The sequence below is a fragment of the Sprattus sprattus genome (assembly GCF_963457725.1).
Source record: "Sprattus sprattus genome assembly, chromosome: 11".
In the NCBI taxonomy this organism is placed as follows: domain Eukaryota; kingdom Metazoa; phylum Chordata; class Actinopteri; order Clupeiformes; family Clupeidae; genus Sprattus; species Sprattus sprattus.
The window spans coordinates 25,235,374-25,253,210 of NC_137909.1; the positions used below are offsets into that span (position 1 = coordinate 25,235,374).

Sequence of the window (17,837 nt, forward strand, 5' to 3'; positions counted from 1 at the left end):
TTAGTGAGCTCAGTCTATGAAGTCTGCGCAGAACGTTTGATGATTGGACCCCTACAGAAGTTCATAAACTATATTTGCATTATAACTTAGAGAACCATCTCAAGTGTTTTACCCTTGTATAAACTGACCGAGACCTGTGTCAATTTCTCAAACCAGGCCACATATTGAATAATACAAATCCGCCCAACTGCCAACACTGACCCTATTGACTTCTCCTACAGAGTGTCACTGAAAGAAAAAAATGTGCCATGATCACAATGTCAAAGCAGTCCTGCTGGCAGTCCACCATTGCGTGCTAGCGATCGCTAACTGTTACCGCATAACAGTTAGCAAATGACAGTTAGCAATGTAGCATGGCGCTGTCATCACAAGACTTTTCACAGAGTGTTTTTTTCTGTCTCTGTGTCAGGGGGAGCCACCCTGGCTGTCCACTCTGGCTACTGCCTGGTCACTCCGTGCTGTCACGGCTGATTTACGAGCATCTAGCTGTTCAATTTCACATTTTGTCCTCGTCATATCCTTGCCCGGTGATCACGCTGCACTGACCCTTGTAGGGCAGGCATGGGGGATATTGATAAAACAATTATCTGCTCGCCGTTCATTTGATTTTCCATTTCAATTACCCGGCGCGGACGGGAGAGAAGAAGATTGCGCTATCGATTTTTTTTTTCTCCCCTCTTTTTGCCCCTCTACCTTGTGACAGTATAGGCTACAGGACTGGACTTGTTCACAGCCTGCCTTGTCGACAGCGGTGTGTTAGAGACAGAGCTGTGAGTCTGCTCTCCTCCTTTCATATCCTTTCATTTCTATTTGCTGAAAAGAAACAAAAACAAACGGCTTTCCTCCATTTTTTTTTAAGTCGCCATGGCGACTGGTCACATGACTTGGACAAGAGGAAGAATTGAGGCACGATTTTCATGACTTCAGCCTCAAAATTAAAAATGGCTTTCAACTTGACTTCGACTTTAAAACCAATGACCCGAAACTTCACTTTGACTTCACCTCTTTGACCTGCAATGACTTGACATAGTTCAGGTACAAATATTAAATGTATTTATCTTAGGAAAAAAGTGTGCAGCTATAGGAAGAGTCCATAAACACTCGTGTTAAGGTCGGAGAAAGACAGGCAGGTAGAGTCCATAGAGACTCGTGTTAAGGTTGGAGAAAGACAGACAGGTAGAGTCCATAGACACTCGTGTTAAGGTTGGAGAAAGACAGACAGGTAGAGTCCATAGACACTCGTGTTCAGGTTGGAGAAAGACAGACAGGTAGAGTCCATAGACACTCGTGTTAAGGTTGGAGAAAGACAGACAGGTAGAGTCCATAGACACTCGTGTTAAGGTTGGAGAAAGACAGACAGGGGTAGAGTCCATAGACACTCGTGTTAAGGTTGGAGAAAGACAGACAGGTGGGGTCAGTGCATGTTTCCTTATACTAATGTTTTTTACAGCAGTGAGGTCTCAATTATCGACGTTATGATCAGGATATCTCTGTCAAACATTTATAGTCTGCTTGCCGTTTTATCATTAGCAGTTTGCTTCGGTTGCACAAGCTGGAGTAATTAAACATCCTTTTCAGCTTTCTTGGCATATGAAGCTACAGCATTTATGACGATCACTAAGTAATGTAAACCAGGACACAGCACTAGGCTGATCACAGTATTTAATTTAACCTCTAAATTAATTTAAGCTTATGACTGAACCACTGTGTGTTGGCAATTTTATACCACAGGACTGAAGGACCTCAGTCAGGCAATGGTAGAAAAATCAGGAACAAGGTTTTATGTACAATGTTGCGCATCACAGGAGAGACTTCACATAAAGATTCACCAGCCTCTCTGATTAGAACAGAGAAGGAGAAGGAGGTGTTCATCGCAGAGCTCGGATCATGTGGGCCACCTTGGGTCCAGCTCTAACGTGTGGTATAGAACTCATACCACCTGACGCAGGATATGCACTGAGCATCCCGATGGCCTTCGAGACATACCCAAAACATCCTTATCACTGAGAAACACAGAGGCATGCAGATACAAAAGGCACATTCAGGAACACATAGATAACTGTGCACCCTACCTCTAAGTGTAAGAAACATAAAGGCATATGAGTAGAATAATAAGACATTATTATACATACGAATCATACGACTTTAGTTCTGACTGTGACATGTGTCAGGACGAACAGTATCACAAACTGATCAACCGCAGTAAAAGTACCACATTATGTGGTAAAAAGATGAAGAACTGAAAAAAAACGAAAAAAAAAAACTTCCGAAGCAGAATATAAGTTTTAATTAACTCCCAATTAAACGACTAACACCACAGATTCACCAAATCCTCATTAGCACATTTAAATTAAATTTAGTTAATTTGTTCATTGAACCCATGCTGTGTGTTTAACAGTGTCTATTTCACAGACACAACACAACATTAAAACATTTAGACCGAGCACTTAAAAAACACACTGAGTAAAGAGATAGAAAGTCTTATGGAAAGTAAAGTAATAAAGAGGCGTATAGTGTTCACGTGTTGGTAAATGGATCCACTCTTTTCCAAAAGCTGGCCCAATACTGATTAAAGTCAGACTCCATCACTGCAGCATGGCAGCACACTGCCACGTCTAGAGGGAGAGGGGCATGAATGTCTGCCGAAGACGTGGGAATATCAGATTTCACGTGTCTGTCAATTAAACCCAGACAGGATGCTCGACAGATCTGATAAGGCTTCCCTGTTTTGTGAGAGCCATTCTCAGAAGAAAACGCAAATGGCAGACTTTACAAAGTGGAGTGACTTCATCTCCTCAGCGAAGGCTTTCTGCCCCTAAAAGTCTAGCTTTCATCTAGTGCTACACAGATACGGGCAGACCTTTTTTTTTTTTTTGTCAAAGGCTACAGAAACGATAAAGTTAAAAAAGAGAAGTAGTGTGTGAGAACTGTGCAGGTACATAGTGGTAAAACAATGCAATCAGCCTTTTTTTATGGTAGTTTTATTGCTGTTTGAGCACCTCACCTTTCAGTGCAGTATTTGTTTAGGATGCATGATGTTTAAGTAGCTCTACCTGCAGATAAAGGGAACCCCTAGAGTGCTACTATTTAATATGGAGTTCACTCCAGTACAATGGTGAACCTATGTCATAAATGACAGACCATCATTTTTCTTCTCTTGATCATATCATTTCCATCTCTAGAAGAGTCTACAAATGTCCCGAAAGATAAAAAGTCAACCTAAACGACCAGCTAAATATGTAGCCATGATCTTTTGATACAAAAGCTAGCACACATGATATTCATGTTTGTATCTATTTTACCTCAACTGAGACAAAGTGAGACAATATCTCCACTCTATAATGCTCTAGCTATAGGGTTGGAAAACAATATCTTTTGGTGGTAAGACATATAGAATTCAAGCCTTGGTCCTTTATAAAATATCTACTGCATATACAATGCTATGATAATTTTCATGCCAAAATATGTTGATAGTCATTTTAAGATACCAGGCCACTTTATCCGTGCAATCACTTGGCCAATATTGCTATCTCGATACAACTTCTATCAAACCATCAGGAGAACGTTTTCATGAGGACCACCAGCATAAAAACATAATATATGTATTCTCTGCCTTTTATACTGGGGAAAAGGGTTCAGCGAGATATCACAATGGATTTCACAGATGTAGCACATGGTGAAGATTAATGCAGTGTAATACCGATAGGATTCTCACTTCAGCAAAGTCTTTTTACCAGAATAGTAAACTGAGAGCAATGTTTTTTTTTTTTTTTTATCCTCTGCAGAACAGCAGTTGGCACTGCTCCACTTTTTTACTGATCTCAGTGGGGGAAAAATGAACACTCTGAAAGGAGAGAGAAACAATAAAGGAATAAACATTTAGATTTTTACGCTCACATATCGTGAGAAAATAAAATAGCTGCACTGGATGGATTGTACATCGTCAAGGCAACATTTCACCTTTTTCCAAGAAACTAACACGATCCCATTTATTAATTATATAGCAAGAAATTCATGTTTTTAATCTCTTTTTCTCTCTCTAGCACACTTTAAGGTTAAGTTGAGGGATTTTCATTTAAGTGCTAAAACTTTCCACACATTTCCATGAACATTAAAACCGCCGTGCTTCTCACAAAACTCTTGTCTGTTCCGCTTGGAGACGGATCAACCAGTTTAAAAGTCACTTGGTCCTTTTCTTCCTCAGTCCTTTTAAAATCCACACAAATGTCTCTCACAGCAAAGTAAAGCATTTTGGAGCCTGAAGTAGGGACTGGTGCAGAGCTGGCTATGAATTAAATATTAGAGAGCGCTCCTCAACATCCAATGAGAATTATTTGCCTTATTAAAGCAGAAAATGCTGATTAAATTTTCATTGCATCACAGTCTGTGTTCCCTCCTGTTTCCCCGACCAATTCATCATGGAAATGCACGAGGGACGGCCCTTCTTTGGGGATGCCGTTACTAGAATGTGGGCCAAGAGAATGGCAGTTTTAAAAGGGACTGTGGGAATACCATAGCGGCTTGGGATCGAGGACCTGGGTGTACAGAGGAAACCTCAGATGGTATCTTTATACATTTAACCAAACATATGTTCAAACCATGAGGCAAAAATAAATGGGATTACCAATAACGGTATTATTCAAATATAAATGATATCCACAAAAGCTGTTCAGAATACACATTTACGTTCACTCTCATTAAGGCTACAAGCAATTTAATAAGTGAATAACTGTGGCATTCTTGCCTCTAAAATAGCACACGTGCAAAAAAAGACGAATGAGGCCAGGAACAGAGAGCTGGAATGGGTGCTGTTTCCATACCAATTCATTCTCGCCACAGATAGAAAACCGCTCATTTTCTCTTTCACCTTTTTCATCACTGTGGCACTTTATTTATTGCGATTTAGATTTGTTGACACTGACAAATGCAAGCAAAGGCAATCCCCGGCCAAGAAGAAAAAAGAAAAATCTCTAAAAGTATTTGCGAGGAGCAAAAAAAAAAAAAAATAGAACATGAAAGCATTGCAGCGCCTAAATCAAAATGACAACGATGCAGGGAAGAGTCAGTGCAATAAGCAGGGCTCCGCTGCTGCAGTAGATTAGAGCCTGTCCACATCCACACATTAAATATGGAAGAGGGAGAGAGAAGCCTCAGAGTTCTACTTTAAACAGAGATTAGCTTTAAAGAAGAGAAAAAAAAATCTAATACAGAGGGAAAAGGAGAAAAATATACACATAAATAAACATGGCTGAGTAATTACAGCAAAAATATGTTAATGCCATTATTTTCCCGTTTAAAAAAACGATTCTAATACAACTGTTAGCACTATGATCAAAACGCTGAGGAACAGGCAACGAGACCTCAGCATGAACCCAGTGTCTGTTATGTATACATCACCAATTTCTTCGGAAGCCATTGGGCTGTTTCTGTCTCAAGTGGTCTGCCATTAAACTCAATAAAATGTACACTTTGGAAAAGACGAAACATACCCTAAAATTGGTATCAAGGGTAGACATTATTCAATAAAAATATACAGGAAAATGATTCTGTCCCATCCTTGGAAACAATAAAAAAGGATTTGGCTGGCGTGCAAGGCCTGTCAGATATGTCAACGTAAAATTGATAAAACAATTCCTTGATTCGTCGTAAAAGTAACTAATGGCCGTGAATGCACGGCCGAGATGAGAGGAAAGTTCAACAACCTTCCTAATGTCATATTTTCCTCCATAAAACATGCACGGCAAGCTCCCGAGCTTTTATCCCTTGTGACAAAATTATGGATGACAACGCATCACAAACGGCACTTCCAGCACATGCACATGTCACAGGAGAGATGTAAAATATTAAAATGGGGCGAAGGCGGGGTGGAACGTTTACTTTCGGGAAATGAAAATTTAATGCTGCGATACTTTAGCGCAATTTGGTTAACCTGCGGAGAGAGGGAGGTTGTGCTGACAGATCAGAGGCAATGTCGAATTTGTCAGTGGGCCCTCTGAGGCCCCTGCAAAGCCTTATGGGATAGCATTGTCGGGCCGCTCTGGTAATAGAGGACACGTCTCTCCTAGGGAGGCATTTCACATGCGCACAAACACACACACACACACACCAAAACACATCCTCTCCCTCCTCACATGGGAGAAAAAAAGTACACGCGTACGCAAACAGACCGTGTTATTGCTATTGCTAAACACTGCAAGGTCACTGTGAGACATTTGAAAGCTTTGATATTGAGGGAAGACTTCCAAGGTGAGGGTGAAATTCTCTGTGATTTTCTCATTGATGTGAGGACACCGATTCTGTATATCAGGTCAAGTGTGTGTGTTTGTCCTTGTGAATTGTTGTTGTGATGTTTGTGTGTATGGGTGTACGTGTGTGTGTGTGTGTGTGTGTGTGTGTGTGTGTGTGGGTACATATGTGTGTGTATTATTTTGTGTGTTGGTGGGTGATCCTCAGTGATAGAGATAGAAAGAGAGAGAGAAAGGTACCATAAATATATGCTTGTGTGTGTGTGCGCGTGTGTGTGTGTGTGTGCGTGTGTGTGTGTGTGTGTGTGTGTGTGTGCGTGTGTGTGTGTGTGTGTGTGTGTGTGTATTTGTGTGTGTGTGTGTGTGAGAGTGACTGAAAGGCCAAGTCCAAGTCTGTTCCCTAATCTCTACCCTCTGCTAAATGCATCATTATGATCACACACCACTCTGTCCAAAGGCTAGCAGACTCAGTTTGCGGCAAGGCAAACAGTAACAACACGGCCACAGAATCAGCACCGGGGCTTCAAACACACACAACCACAGAAACCTCATATCTAATCAATCCTGGCACTTCTACTTGACAGGCGTTTCGCTTCTGGCAGCCACTGCCCCTGGATTGCAATTCCGTCACCTCTGTCAAGCCTAATTAATAAGTGGGAGGTGCAGCATGTAAAAATTTCTCAATTAACCTGCTAAAATACAGTCGGAGGACGCTAATTGCTAAGCTGGCCGCCACAGTGCCTCATTAGCATAGCCTGAGTGTGAAAAACAATTATGGTGGGTGTGTGTAACATTGGCCATGAAATAGCCCGCCAGACCCAGACGGGGTGACAGGGAGACAAAGGGAGTGTGCCGAGGAGGCCTGTAAAGATCCCTCCTTTGTCTTCAACACATACACACACACACACACACACACACTCTCTCACACACTCTCCCTCTCTCTCTCACAAACACACACATACACATACACACTCTCACATACACTCTCTCTCTCTTTCACACACACTCTCTCGCTCGCTCTCTCTCTCTCTCTCTCTCTCTCACACACACACACACACACACACACAGAACCCAAAGGCAGTTATTTTAGGCATTCATGGAAGACTCACACACACTATCTAAACTCAAGACCCGGAGGAATACACATCACCCGATAATTATCAATGCCACATCTCCGGGTCCCGGCAGAGTAGCGTCGAGAAGCAATAGATGGAGGATTAGAGACCAGGAGTTCATCAGCTGAGTGACTTGTCAGGATTTTAAATCAATTATGTTTGCCGCTCGTGTCCATTTTCCGAGCCAGTGGGCCATGCTGCCCATCTCCTGACAACCTTCCACGGGCCGTCGCAGTAAGCAGGGTGGGATGAGACGCGTCGGCGGGTGGAGGGGATGGGGGGAGGGGGGGGGGGGGGGTAGACGGTCGGGGCGATGAGGCACACAGACTTAACTCTACTCCGGCACGTCTCCGACTGTGACAACCTGCTGCTGGCGTGGGGCAGAGGCTGACGCGCGGGGCAGAGAAACGACATCGCCATGGCAGCGAATGCTCGAAATCCACTGCAAACCCAATTTGGTTTGGTACGAGTGTGAGTTAGAGTTAGAGTTAGAGCTTGGATGCACTGCAGAAATGAGACTGTTCAGCTCACTTATTACATTTGTAGAGAGTGGAGAATTACATTTTTCACAAATAATAGCTCCGTATAAAGGGTGTGAGGTAGACTTGTTTCGCTTAAATGTAGATGAATTTGCACCATAAAATATACCTATAACTTTAACAACCAATTTGTATTATTATTATTATTATTATTATCATTATTATTGTTATTATTATTATTATTATGGCCTAGGTCTTGCATCATAGCCTTACAGACAGATTTATTTCTCTCATTAGTCCCTCTCTCTCTGATTGCTTTGAAGCCAAATGTCCCCCAAAGGCTTCGGAACCTCCTCAATCTCCTCAATCTAATCCGGCCAGTAAATCAAGCTAATGATTTAAACTGGCCTCGCTCGGCTTTATTACGGCCCTTGCTTTTGCATTGATTTGGCTGAGTGAGAACTGCTTGAGATGTATGCTGTTTATGTATGAATATGCTTGCCATGCAGATTCAGATATGCCAGCACCCCCACCCCCACTGCTCCCCACCCCATCCCCTTTCCCCCTCCCCATTGGAGAGTGGGGATCTGTGATGAGGTGCGTGTGGGTTTTACTGCAGTGTGTCAGACGTGGTTAGGGTGTATTTACACCTGTGCTTTTTAGTCCAGTATAAATCGGACACTGTTTTGTTTTCCTCCCTTGGTGCGATTAGTTTGGGCAGGTGTGAAACCAGTAATCACACTCGGTTGTGGACTAAAACAACCGCATCGAGACCCCTGAGAGGAGATGGTCTTGGTCCGGTCCAAAACAAACTCTGGAGCAGTTTTGTTTGTGGTGAGAAGGGAAGGTGATCCGACCCAACTACCAGGTGTAGGCAAGTTTGAGCTAAACGGCTCCTGTAGCCAGGTGTGCTTTGCATTCTGGGGTAGAGCACGCAAACTGAAGCAACTAAAGCAGTATTAATAGCAGCTAGCAAGAGAATGAACCAAGGATGTGTGAAGCAGTATAGTGATTTCAAGACGTTTCCTCTGAGTGCATTCAGCAATTTGCTGGTTAAGTCTTGCCTGTTATGTTGCCCAGATAATTACCATGTTTATGAACAAATGACCATCTCTGCCATTGCTCCATGTTAAATTGCATGGCAATGTTTCTCACGGAAACGCACGTGGTCGTGTAATGTTGCATTTTGGTTTGCAAGGATTTTTCTGTGTGAAAAGAAACCAAATCAAGGGGGAAAACACGGCAAGTAGCTACCATGTTCAATTCTGCTGCTGCGAGCAACAGAGGTCCAAGTTTAGGGGGCGGAAGGAGGCACCAAGTGGCGGGAGATGAGAACCGAGAATGAGCCCCGACCAAGTTGCCGAATTTCCCAGAGGCTTTTGCACCGCTAAAATCATCTGTAAAGGGTGCAGAGTGCATTTCAAATTATGGTTTTGTAATGATGCTTTGAGTTGAGGGAAATAGAGCCCATGGCTTCAGGAGAAGAGCAGTTACAGACCATGTCTGAGTCAGCGATCATTTGAGGAACGTTGACGTGGGACCTTTGATTGAAGAGAACGTGATTAATACTGAGTTGGAGCCCAGCAGACTCTGACTGGAGCAGTCCATAGAGTCTGTCTGACTGACAGCATCATTTAAGAGGGACAATTTGTCAACAGGGATGACAAATGGATGATTGTTATCAATGACATCCACAGCCTACACCGTTGCATAACGAGCCCTGTCGTGCAATTTTACGAGGTTGTGTGAGAACAGCTACCACACAAGTACAACCACCAAGAGTGCACATTGTACTTCTGCTGCTATGTGTGTGTGTGTGTGTATGTGTGTGTGAGTGAGAGTCTGTGTGAGAGAGAGATTATTGTCAATGTCTTATTTAAATGTTTGTGTGTGTGTGTGTGTGTGTGTGTGAGAGAGATTTTGTCAATGTCTTATTTAAATGTTTTAAACTGCACATTGGAGACTGGTCAAACGCAATTTCAAACTTCTGTGCTAACCCTGTTACATAGATTTTTGACAATAAAGTACACTTGACTTGACTTGACTTGACTTGACATGCGACATGAGATTTCATCATGGCCGCCTTGATGTTTTACTGCACTGCATATCATGGACCACCCTGAAGAGAGCGTTTACACTGGGCATTTGAGTACAAACACTACCGTACACCTATTCAGCTCAGTGGCAGTGACAGTGGTAATGTCTAATTGCTGAAGACCATAATGTTTCTGATTCATATATTATCTATGTAAAATATCTATGGCCAATTAAAGGTATTTACCCCTTACGAGCCTACATCTTCGACAGCTGAAAATACAACAGAGTTCCCATCAGTACTGAAATGTTGATGTTCAGTTCTTCCTTGTACTTGCCACGTGACTAAGCTGCCAACTTATGAAATGATTACATAAAAAAAGCCTGATGCACCCCTTATTTATGTCTGCACGCATAAACACAATATAATGTTTTTAAAGTTATACCACACCAAATTTCACATTAAAGCCAGAGTTGAATTGCTTAAATCATCTGTGTTTTCAGCTTAACCCAGTCCTCTTAATATAAAGCTCCACTCTGCCTCTCTCTTGCAGGCACCCTCTGCAATGATGTAGCCTAAAATATCTCTCATACTCTCACACTGGAATACTTAAACACGCTTTCAGGCCAGCATTCACACAAGCGCTAGTAGCCAATTCTGGCTATTTATCTTGGTGTGCTAGATGTAGCCAGGGTTGGTGAAATCTTAAATCCCAATGGCTCTTCTGACAGGTGGCCTATGCTGAACAGAATCTGCTTACATTAAACTACACCCCTCTACGGGGACAGACCTTATAAAGGCTTTGAACCTACTGTGTATTTATAAGGCTTTCATAAGAGACCTTGTGGTGACATGTGCTCATAATTATATCAAATACTCTTTCATTAGAAACCTTTTTGGGTTATTTTTTTATGACTGAACAAATAAGTCAGTTACAAGCACACACAGATTCAGGGGAATCTAAAAATGTCTCCCCAATTTACAAAATAATCATGCTTAAGAATGTATTACAATATTAGCCGATTACACCTGAAAAAGATTTTATGAGAAATATAAATATGTTTTTATGTCTGCATTCATTAAATCTAAAACAACCTCAGTGGACATTTTGCCTCCATAAACAAAATATAACTGGATCTTTTGACAGGAACCTACCTCCTCCATCATAAATACTACAGACAATAAAACTATACTGTAAAAAATACTGTAATGTGCTATCATCTGAGAGGGTTCTCAGTCTTTACAACTTTCTACCTGGAAATGGGAATGTTTTAGATGTAATATGGGAATATGTTGATAATTTCAAATAAAAAAAATCAGTGATTTTCAGTCAAATTGAGAGCTGCATCAACAGATATCAAAAGTCTGTGAAAGGCTAGCATTATTAACTTGGGTGCATATGTTAAACAAATCTTGCACAGAGCGACAGGATCTTGGCTCAGCACAGGAATGACATATTGTAATCCATCTACATTTACGCAACGTCTGTGCAAGTTGTCATGTTTGCTCTCTTCCTATGTCGGGAGGCTTTACTGCAGAGTGGCATCTCCCTGTGACTGCTCTACCCTCGTTGTCCGTATAGTAGCGTATGCAACAGCAATTCGCCTCTCCCTGATGGGTATCCACATGAAGAAGTCGTAACCCTGCCAATGATAAACCGTCGCGCTCTGCAAACGGTCTCTTGTAGGTGATTTAACAAGGAACGCATTTCTTATTGACAGTAATGTTTGGATACAAAAGAGGGAACCTGAGTGAAAATGCCACTATTACAGCAAAGATGGCGGTGAGCACGCGCTCGTGTTTTGCTGTACGACTCGGTCTGAACGAGAGCTCCCTAGCCGTCTCCACGCTACCTTTAACATAGAAACCCCAGCGGAAATAGGACTGCAACTTACCTGTTTTCTCTTTGATCTCACAGAGAACGCTGAAGAGCGCCGGTTTCATTCGGTGACAGTTGAGGGAATGTTTCCTTTTTGCATTAAAAAGATGATAAAGAAAACAAAAAGAAAGAGTTACTGTACCTAGTTATGAGGGTTTAATTTAACACAAGATTATATTCCAGTCCTTCCCCAACTGTCACACCACTAGATTCCAATCACACACCCATACAACAATAACTAGAATATTTGTAAAAAATAATAATATATATTATTATTGACTAACAATCGTCCACATGATTACCATTATCATCATCACCAGAATTATCAACGCATCTCTTGATCGTCTGACCAAGCTTGCAGCATGCATAAACTTACATTGATAGCAGGCTGTAACAAAACTTTTAGGACTCTTGTTAGGATATTTTTATGGCATTGATACTATGCTTAAACAGCGACCATTCAAATAACAGAATTGTTCTAAAGCTATGTGGAATGCATCTCAAGTTCATTATACTAATGGGAAGGTTCATTACCAATTAAACAGGCTGTGATATTTTACTTCAAACATGCAAGACATGCATATGTGATTTACGGCCAAATTAACTGGTGAAACTAACTTTGCCTGTGCTTCGTCCAAGCTTTGATCAGTAATGGTCATGATTTGCTGCAGAATGTCCCCGATGTCTTGTTTTCGTCCATCTCCGTCCGCCCCCTCGAGTCCATGCGAAGGCGGCAAAGCCATACCTCCTTGCACCGAATGACCAGCCAGAGTGACACCGCCGAGCGACTGCATGATTCGGGTTTGATCATCCATAGTCTGGCACAAAACAATGAACACGCTTCTTTACAGCAACGCAAAGAAACCGAGTCTTACGGTTGTTTTCAGTCACGCAAACTAAAAATTACAGACGTCGAATTGATGAAAGGATAGCCAGGGAGTATTGTTTTTGCAAAGAAAATCCCGCTTCAAAAGAAGAAAACGGATCCGATAGCAATTCTGTATAGGAAGTTAATTCGCATTCCACTTTGCAAAATTCCAAATAGTTGCCAGACTGAAAATGGCCAGCAGATTCGTGGAACCACTTGGAGCACTTGCCCACTGGTGCGTTCTAACTTCAGAGTGGTATTCCTCTAGTTTTGGTTTAGTCTTGCCTCGGATGATGCCAGTTGATGCTCCGTTCGTTCCAGCCTCCTGAAAATGTCTTCACCAGTCGCAATTACCGATTCCGCGTCTTCTTACAAACTTGTCCACATTCCCAGAGTTCTTCATAAAGTCGTCGTCAAGACTTTATTGTCTGTCAAGGAAATTAGCACAATATAGCAAACTATTATATCTTACCATCAGTTTCAATGCAATTGACAAAGTTGTGGTTGACTACTTATTTCTGACATTTCAGCACGCCCGTCTGGACATGAACATAAGATACAGTAGCCTATTAGGAATGAAAGACTAAATAGGCCTGAACAAAATTATTGAAAGCTTACAAAGATTAATGACAGAAGGGCTCAAAATCTCCATACGACACTGTGTCTGAAATCGTGCGGTTGTAGCCTGACGCTATGCGGTTACCGTAGTTGCGCCATTCGCGTGGCAGAGCCGAGTCCGACTGAGCGCAGCAACGGCATGAAACAGAAAATCGGTATCCAGCGGAGACTCCGCCCCATCGAGGGGTGTGTGTCCTTGTTGCTACCTCGCACGTAACCCATTTTGAAGAGGGGGAGATAAGAAGCCGTCTGGTGAATGCAATGATGATCATCACCGTTATGGTAAGGATGATGATGGTGTATGTATGGTGATGGTGATGGTGATGGTGCCAGGCAGGATTTAGATTTTTGCATGAGCTCCCCATATGTTTTCCCGTGCAGAAATAACACTCTAGTACGGAAGTCGAGTAGTCACCCCCAGAAAACTTTCTTATGGTTCATTTTCATGACCATCATGGTTAAAAAAAATTGCTCAGATAAGTCAAAAATGAACCAAAACAATAATGTAATTTGCAAACTAGTAGGCTTCCTAAATGGCTGTTGAATTAATTTAATTTTGATTTAATTATATTAGTTTACTTTATTTATTCTATGCATTATTTCTTCTTTGTCTCTGGTGGTCTTGTTTTTACATTGTCTAGGCTATGGAGACTTGTCATGAACAGTTTTTTTTTTTCATAAAAAAATCTGAGACAAAATACTGCATCTTTGTCAGGTTTTATATAGCTTGTAAACCTTTAGTGAAATCATGCCTGCATTTTCTAAATCTTCAGCACTTGAAACACTTAAAAAGTAGTGTACTTTGTCAGATACACAGCGTTGACCTATGCTAGAATGAAGCATCTACCAGACTGCATGTGTCATTTCGCACGTAAACAAAAACATGATTGTAATGTAGAAAAGGAATACTTGTGTTATTAATGTAGCTGTCCCAATGAAAACAAACAAATGTATCGCTCACCAAACAAAAATAAACAATACCACAGGTGCAGAAATCAGTTTGACATTCAGGGAGATTCAGAGAGATTTCATCATCATCTGAGCAGTAGGGTTTGCTGTCACTTGTCTCTGAACTGATCAAACTGAATTGAATTGGAGTTTGTTTACAAGGACTGGAGGGATATACGCCTTCATTTGTTATGCTTGCACAACAAAACATTCCTGGTCAAAACGGTTGGCACCCCTGAATATCAACAACATGATTCAAAATATCTTCAAAACTATATGCAAATTAACCAATTTTGTGTAACCAGAATATTTTTGATAAAATGCCTGGGGTTACTGAATTAAAGAATAAAAATGCATATTAGTGAAATACAATGTACCCCAGACACACTAATTGGCACCGTTGAACAATATTTGGTTGCAGAACCTTTGGCAACACTGACAGCCTCTAAACTCTTAACTCTCTTCAGCTCTCACCAAATGTTTTCAATGGGATTTCAGAAGTCATTGCTGGCCACTTTAAACCAGTCTATCTTTTCCTTTTTCGCCATTCTTTTGTGCTGCGGTGTCTTTTTGGTCGTTGTCCTGCTGAAACCCCCAAGACCTTTGCCTCAAACCTAGTTTTTCTGACAATGGGTAGCACATTTCAGTCTGAAATGCCTTGGCGATCTTCTGATTTCATCATTCCTTTGACATATTCAATGCCTCCAGTACCTGAGGCCGCTAAGCAGCCCAATAGCATGATACAACCTCCAACTTGTTTTACAATAGGTTCTGTTTTCTTTTCCTATTCTATTGCCTATAAACAAAAGAAAAATAACTGCATTCTTCTTTGGTGTCATCTGTCCATAGAACATTATCCCAGACAGACTGTGGCTTGTCTATGAAAGTTTTTGCAAATATTAGTGTTTGCCTTTTGTGCCTCTCTTTCAACTTTGATGTTCATATCTCATGTCCTTGTGACCTGGCATAAAAGTGTTTTCATGTAGACAAGCAGTGTGGTATAATGGATGTTATGGAGTAATATTCCTTGTGAGTCAGACAGAGGATGGGCCCTGCATGCCATGGGCTGTCTTTAGGCGTACGGTTTCAGTCTCAGCTATGTGAAAATGGTGCATTTAGCTGCCAGAATTAAGTTTTTTTTTTTTTCACAGGAATACCCTATTACAGGTCTAAGCTAAGCCCTGAATGTTTTCAACTTCTAACGCCCCTGCCAAAGATGCTCTTCCATGGGGAGTATGAACTCTCTATATCTGTGCTCGCCAGCGCTCATTAGCACTTGATGGAAGTATTTGTGTCTTGTTTTTTTGAGCAGATATTATGGCAAAGTTATCTAAAAGATGGGTGTCAAATGTTTTGACAGAGGTGAAATTTCAGTGCTTGGCAAGGGCGCTATTTCCTGTAAGTACGCCCCTGGCTGTTAGAGAGCTCTCTTGACTTTGCCATTGTGCAAAAGAAACCGGAAACAATCAGACCCTTCATATGCAGCAATAACATCACTTAGTGGGGAAATTCAATCACGTGAACGCTGCAAATTAAGCACAGGTGAGTCTTAAAGGGCAGGCAGGAGGTCATACAGTATTTGTCAAAGTTTTAGTCGGTGATATCATAGACTTTGACTTCACAAATCCACATGAAACTTTGGGATGGTTATAGCTCCACATGGTTGAATCGGAATAGTTTTTTTTCCCCTAATCATTCAACTTTTTGCGACTTGGGGCCGTTTGCACATTCTGCTTGGACCCCAATGATCACTGTTTGCAGATATTTAAACGTAATATTGTTATAGTGTAAACCCCTGTCCTTTTATAAATGTCAAAACTTGTATTCCTATTTGTAGCAGTTACTCTTCATTTAGTATTGTTTTCAAACATATTCTTGCCTTCAACTTATAATCCTATATTTGAATATACATGCAGAATTGTCAAAACTTCAAAACAGAATTTAGCTCAAGAACATATCTGGTATAAAGTTATACTGATTCTCAGGACAGGCCAGAAAACCACAGAACATAACTCACATAGGCCTACTGCCTCACACGTTATCAGTGTATAGCCGCCACATCCACAAACTTTAGTTCCTTAAAATTTCACTCAGAATAAAATGTACAACAAACTTTTCACTCTATTGTTGCCATAAACGTAATTATTTAAATAAATCCATTGGAAAGGAAAATATCTCATTCTCTCATTTTATGCAGCGGTCATATTACTCACCGCTATATGTTTAGTATGTTTTTTATTTTGTTTGAGGAACTAAGTTCATTCATCAAAAAGGTGCTAATGTTTTCACTTACATTTTATTTCTGTATTTTCATTTCAATACATGAAAACAATTGTTTTGTTGTTCAATAACTTTGGACATTTTATTAAATATTCTAATTATTATTCAAATTTGGTTCTTTTGCATTTATTTCTGAAGGTATTTTAAATTCTGCATTTTAAAGTCAGGGGTGCCAATAATTCTGACCTGGACTGTAGGATTGCATAACTTTCTATAAGGTAAAATCAGCCATTTGGGCATAGGCCAGGGACAGCCATGACTTTCCTCCTTCCAAGAATATGTATAATTTCGCTACAAGATATCTAACTGTCAAGAAGATCATTGTGCTGACCAACTGGACACTGAGACAAAGCATCCACCTCTTTAAAAAAACAATGAAAGTAGTTCAAAGTGAAATAAATATAAACATACATAAGAAGCTGTAGACTTGAGTTACATATTTTACCATTAATGTAATAATTCTTTTCATCAGACTTATAATTCATATTTCTATATTCTCTATTTGAACAAATTAATGTGAATCTATATTCTCTTTTACTATTTAGTCTCTTTATCATCAGAGTGAATGGCTTTTGTTTTTCTTTTCCTATGCAGCAGACTTAGACACCAAATTATCTAGCTTCAGTTTCTTAAGAACCTCTGATAGACAATACAAATATCAGTGGTCAGCATGACATCACAAAGTTAATTTAACTTGGCTTATTCTAGTTCTCAGCACATTTGTTTTGTTTGCATTTATGTATTTATTGAGAAGATGACCCAGATTGACATAGCCCTACTGTATGTTTTTTTTTTATCTCCATAATGTCTATAAGAAGATAACATATATTTTCTTCTATTTAAAAAAAACACACCTGTCAATAAATATATATATATATATATATGTCTAGACTATTCTCAAAGTAGATCAGAGTTCTCAGACGGATCAGAGATCAGAGATCAGACACAATCCCCGAACTTAAATCGTATCAAGGTTTAAGAGATAACGCTATGGAACACAGCCACACACATCCTTAACATCATGTTACCATGTGTCTGTAATAGAAAAATATATTTCATTTAAGACATAACAGAAACACTAGGCGGTAGTTTTGTTTAATCCAACTCCGCCAGTTCAGTTGAATCCTTAAAAAAAGAGAAAAATGAACTCAATAACCCGTTTTTCAAGTGAAAAAAAAGAGCAGATCATGACCATTGGTTCTCCAAAATGTCCATCACTTAAAAGAGAATGCTCATTGGCTTATTTGCTTGTCTATCACATTCACCTGCGTTGTTTTCATGATACTCCTCCTTTGTGGTCTGTATACTTCCTGTATGAGGGTAAGTAGACGGAAATAGCATAGTCGACTACATATGGAAACAACAGAGGA

The 17,837-nt window shown here is 40.6% G+C and overlaps 1 protein-coding gene across 5 annotated transcripts in view; it reads right to left on the minus strand.

Annotated features, from left to right (window-relative positions):
• Positions 1-12,568, minus strand: part of pbx3a (pre-B-cell leukemia homeobox 3a) — a gene marked incomplete at both ends in the record, with an annotated part of 47,300 nt that extends 34,732 nt beyond the window's left edge. For all 5 annotated transcript variants that reach the window (XM_080847118.1, XM_080847116.1, XM_080847117.1 and 2 more), the window contains 2 exons: positions 11,770-11,843; positions 12,372-12,568. In XM_080847118.1, coding sequence (XP_080703244.1) covers positions 11,770-11,843; positions 12,372-12,568 — 271 coding nt within the window. The remainder of the gene's footprint in view (positions 1-11,769; positions 11,844-12,371) is intronic.
• Between the last annotated feature and the right edge of the window lie 5,269 nt (positions 12,569-17,837).